Source organism: Stegastes partitus, unplaced genomic scaffold (genome assembly GCF_000690725.1).
Source record: "Stegastes partitus isolate 25-593 unplaced genomic scaffold, Stegastes_partitus-1.0.2 Scaffold823, whole genome shotgun sequence".
Lineage (NCBI taxonomy): Eukaryota > Metazoa > Chordata > Actinopteri > Pomacentridae > Stegastes > Stegastes partitus.
The window spans coordinates 129,113-133,813 of record NW_007578554.1 but is presented as its reverse complement, the minus strand read 5'-3'; the positions used below and the strand labels follow the sequence as shown (position 1 = coordinate 133,813).

At 55.7% G+C, this 4,701-nt stretch overlaps 1 protein-coding gene across 1 annotated transcript in view; it reads right to left on the bottom strand.

The window, feature by feature from the left end:
- The window catches only part of LOC103365268 (F-box only protein 41-like), a 15,667-nt gene extending 13,338 nt beyond the window's left edge, over positions 1 to 2,329 (bottom strand). The window contains exons 1-2 of the mRNA XM_008292671.1: positions 1,989 to 2,329; positions 1,857 to 1,903 (exon numbers count right to left, since the gene is read on the bottom strand). Coding sequence (XP_008290893.1) covers positions 1,857 to 1,903; positions 1,989 to 2,329 — 388 coding nt within the window. The remainder of the gene's footprint in view (positions 1 to 1,856; positions 1,904 to 1,988) is intronic.
- Positions 2,330 to 4,701: the final 2,372 nt, after the last annotated feature.

The window sequence follows — 4,701 nt, the reverse complement described above, 5'->3', positions numbered from 1 at the left end:
TGTTGGTTCTAGGTGTTGGTTCTAGATGTTGGTTCTGGATGTTGGTTCTAGGTGTTGGTTCTGGATGTTCCAAGCTGCTTCCTGCTGTCTTCATGTGGACATCATGTAACATCATAGATGATCACATTTACTCTGACAGCAGCTGCTGTTGGAACATTTTTCAGGTCCAATAATTCAGACTGAATCCTCTGATGGATCCAGTCAATCATCTGATCTGATGGAACTCTCCTGTCTGACACACTGAACCCTGAACGGTCAGAATTCAGTCACACGGTTTGACAGAACTGGATTCATGATGATGATGAAGCAGACTGACTCTGTTTGTTTGTTTGTTTGTTTGTTTGTTTATTGACAGCAGCCTTCATGCAGATCAAGTAAACATCAACACCACTTTGCTCGCTGAGCTGCAGTTAGTTTTCACCACAGACACCAGGACACGTATCCCACAATGCACCGCTGCAGCTCAGACCTGCACCGGTCTCAGCTCGGTTCTGTGAGTCCACAGTGAGAAAATAGATTTGATACAAACATCAAGTCCTCAGACAGAAACACTGAGATCACAACATCAGCAGCTCAGGCCTCATGCAGACAGAAGCAGGACGAGCGGGAGCTGCTCGGCTCCTCAGTCCAGCCGTGTTTCAGTGCAGAGCTCCGGGTGAAGGTGGTTCTGACACCCGGCGGGTCCCGGATCAGACCCGAACTCAGAGTCCGTAAAACCTGCGAGCCCCCTGAGACCTCCGGGCCTCTTGCGGGGGCTGCAGCCACGCATGCGCCGTGAGAGGAGCCCTCTGCACACCTGTAAACACCTGTCAGTCCTCCAGTGACGTCACATGGAAACGTGCGTCTGACGCCTTCCGGGTCGTCGGTTCAAATCCGCGGCAGCCTCACCGGCCGCGACAACGTGAGCGCGCACCGCCGCAGCTGCTTAGACGCCAGGCGCGTTCAGGGCCAGAGAGTAGGCGGCCATCATCTGCGCGCGAAGCTGCTGCTTGACGTGCACGCGCCCGTGCCTCTTTCTTTCGTCGCTGCGCGCGAACCTCTTGCCGCACACGTCACAGGAGAAGGGCTTCTCTCCGGTGTGCGTGCGCGTGTGCGTGGTCAGGTGGTCGCTGCGGCTGAAGCTGCGCGCGCAGATGGTGCACTGGAACGGCTTCTGTCCGGTGTGGATGCGCACGTGCCTGTTGAGTTCGTCCGAGCGCGAGAAGCGGCGCTCGCACCCCTGCACGGAGCACGGGAACGGCTTGGCCTTGAGCGCGCCCCTGGCCGGGGCTCTCCGGCTCGTGCGCGACACCTTGGGGGCCCCTGGCGCGTGCACGCCGTTGATGTTTACTATCGGGAACGCGCCCTGCAGGAGAGAGGACAGCAGGTGCGCGTCCAGGGTGGAGGGGAGGGAGGAGGGGGGGCACAGCAGGTCGTTCCCGCCCTGCGCGAGCTCCGTCTTCACCGCCGGTCTGCTGATGACGTAGCTGCTGGAATCTCCTCCGGCACCCGGAGCCAAACTCTTCAGCCAGTCCTCCAGCCCCAGCGGCTCCTGCTTCACCTCGCAGCCGGGCTTCAGCTCGCCCTGGCCGGCCTCGGAGCTCAGCAGGGAGTCGATGAACTCCGCCACATCCACCTGTTGCTCCAGAGCCGCCAGCGGGAGCAGCGAGTCGGCGCCGGCCGGGAACAGCGCGTCGCTCCCGGCAGAGGAAGGCTGAGCACAGCCGGTGCTGCAGCTGGAGGTCAGAAACTCGCTCTTCACCACCACCGGCGCTGTGGCGGCGGGAGACGGCTGCTGGGCTGCAGCCGGCGGAGGGAGGTCCGAACCGGGAGCCGGAGCGAAGAGCGGGGGCGCGGCGGAGGCAGCAGCCGGCGCTGCGTCGCCCTGCTGCTGCTGCTGCTGCTGCTGCTGCTGCTGCTCCATCTCGGTGCAGATCCCCACGATCTCCGTGATCATGGTGAGGATGGCGTCCGCGGTGCTGCTCAGCCCCGCCGGTGCCGCCTCCGGCTCCGCGAAGAAGCTGCCGTTGTAGGCGAGGGAGGGCGAGAGAGTGTCCGAGGAGCAGTCGCTGAAGTCGGAGAAGAAATCTGAGTCGGAGGCGTCAGTTCCCGGAGAGAAGACTGTGGAGGAGGAGGAGGAGTTAGTTGCATAATAGGCGAGCAGCTCATCGATATGATCGATATGATCGATATGATCCTCTGCGGAGCCGCAGCCGGACTCACCTGAGCAGAAAGGTGACCCCACGTCAGAGTCCGCTCCGTCACTTGGGCTCGAGCCCACGCTATCCACCCAGGCGCTGCACGCGTCCTCAAACTCGGACATGAAGCTGTCGTCGCGCTCCAGAAGCATCGTGTCAGCTGGTCAAAAGTGGCGTTAATAATCCGTTACCGGTTACCGGAGCTGCGTCCCGTTAGTCCGCTCGGTGATGCTGAGGATGCTGAGCTCCCTGCGCTCGCTGCCCGTTTTATACTGTCCGTCTCCTAGGTAACTCCCGGCACGGCCTTATTGGTCGACACCGGCGCGAGGGATTCCCCCCGCCGCGCGCTTCGTAGCTGCCCAAACATGGGCTGCATCCGGCTGTGACGGCGGGTATCCCCCATGCCATAAAAGGACAGGCGGGAGAGCGACGTAGAAGCGAGCGGAGAGAGGGGTTTCCTTCACTGCGGCAAGAGCGAGGCAGAGGGAGGTTACACAACCGGGGGAGGATGGGGAGGACTGGGGAGGACTGGGGAGGACTGGGGAGGACTGGGGAGGCCGGGGGCATGCAGGGAGACAGAAGGAAGTCCCTCCAGCTGTTGTTTTTGTCGAATTTGTGAGCAAACAGCTGGAACTGTGTGCTGGTGTTTGATGCTAATTTTGCCCTGAGTTGAACCAGAGAGGCAGCAAAACCCAAACATTTGATTGGCTCAAACCAGACCACGTGATGCTCCCAGTTTCTCATTTTGCATTTTTGCAGTTTTCACATATTCTGCACATTTTGACTGCCAGAAACAAATAAAGTTCATGTTGAGCCTGTTGAGGACCTGGTGGAGCTGAAGCATGGACCAGATGTGGAGGATGCTGGAGACTCTGCAGTGCTGCAGGACGGTCGAGAGACTCCCAGAACCAAGGGAGAGAGAGATTATTACATATTACTGCCCCACATGTGACATTCCTGCACAGCCTCCTTGATGTTGTCGCCATGGAGACGGGAGGAGATTCAGGGCAGGCGTTATGTAAAAGGATGCGGGTTTACCTTCTCTTCTTTTCACAGTGACTCCGTCGTGTTTGTGCATGCACCAGGAAGCTTTGTGTGTTTTCAACAGCACACACAAGCAGTTTGGTGGGTTTGTGCAGGAAGCAGAGCTCAGCCTGCCTCCAGCCGGCAGGTGAGGCGCTGCTGCAGCTGCTCCTGTCTCACCTGTCGACCGCATCCTGTTCACGACACAACAGGTTTACAGAAAACCATCACCTTCACCACCTTCCACAAACGTCCCCCACATCCAACATGTCCTCATTTTACCAAACGTCCTTTTTCCAGAAGTGAAGGACTTTTTTTTTTTTTTTTTTTTTAAACAAAAGTGTCCTCAGTTTCCCCAGGCTACAACCAAGTCTACCATCTGTCCAACATCTGTCCTAAACCAGTCTAAAACCGAGTCTAACACATGTCCCTAACCAGTCTAAAACCGAGTCCAGCATCTGTCCAACATCTGCCCTACGCCAATCTAAAAGTGAGTCCAAACCAGACAAGTCTAAAATGATGACCAAACCTAAGAACTAAGCTTAAAACCCTCCATCCAAACGATGTCCTCACTTCCCTAACGTGTCCACCTGTTTTCCAGTTCCCGTCCAGATGTCCTAGCTCCACTGAACCAGCACGTCGTCTTTCAGGTTCAGCTGCTGCTCTCAGACCAACTAAAGCAGCGTCTCGGGCCGGTTTCTGCAGCCTGCGACCGATCGGACGCAGAGGCTGCAGTTGAAACCGCCATGTGACGCTGCAGAGTCCAGAGAAACCCTCTCAGACGGACATGTGAAGGGAATCTATGGAGACAGATGATGGAGGAAAGTGTGTGGGCGAAGTCAGAGAGGCTGTTGCCATGGTGCTGCTCCTCCACCTGGTGCTGATAACACTCGGAGACGTCGGCGTGCTCGGATTCTAACAAGTTTCTGTCAGCTGCAGCCACTGACTCACATTTAAACCCAAAATCTAACGCTGTTCACATGTTGACGTTCATCAGAGTCATCCTGCAGCCGGACGAAGGACCCAAACATCCAACCAGAGTCTCAAAGAACCACGATTAGAACCACGAGTCCATCTGAAAAAACATCATGGGATCAAAATGCAACAGGAATCCAAAACTAAGTCCAAACTAGACAGCAACCAAGTCCAAAACTTATCTTAAAACCAGTCCAACATCTGTCAAAAACAAGTCAAAACACCAAAGCTAAAACCAGTGCAAAACCAAGTCACAACACAACCGGAAACCAAGACAGAAAGGAGTCCAAAACATGCCCCAAACTGTTCTCAAACTATGTCCAGAACCAGTTTAAAACCAAGTCCAAAAGCAGTAAGAAAAAAAAGTCCAACTTTTGTCTCAAACTAGTCTAAAACTAAGTCCAACCCAGCCCAAGCTAAGTTTAGAACCAGTCATCTTTCCAGAAGCAGTCAATAACCAAGGCTACAAGACTAAGTCCACCACCGGTCCCAAACCGGTCTAAAACTAAGTCCACCACCGGTCCCA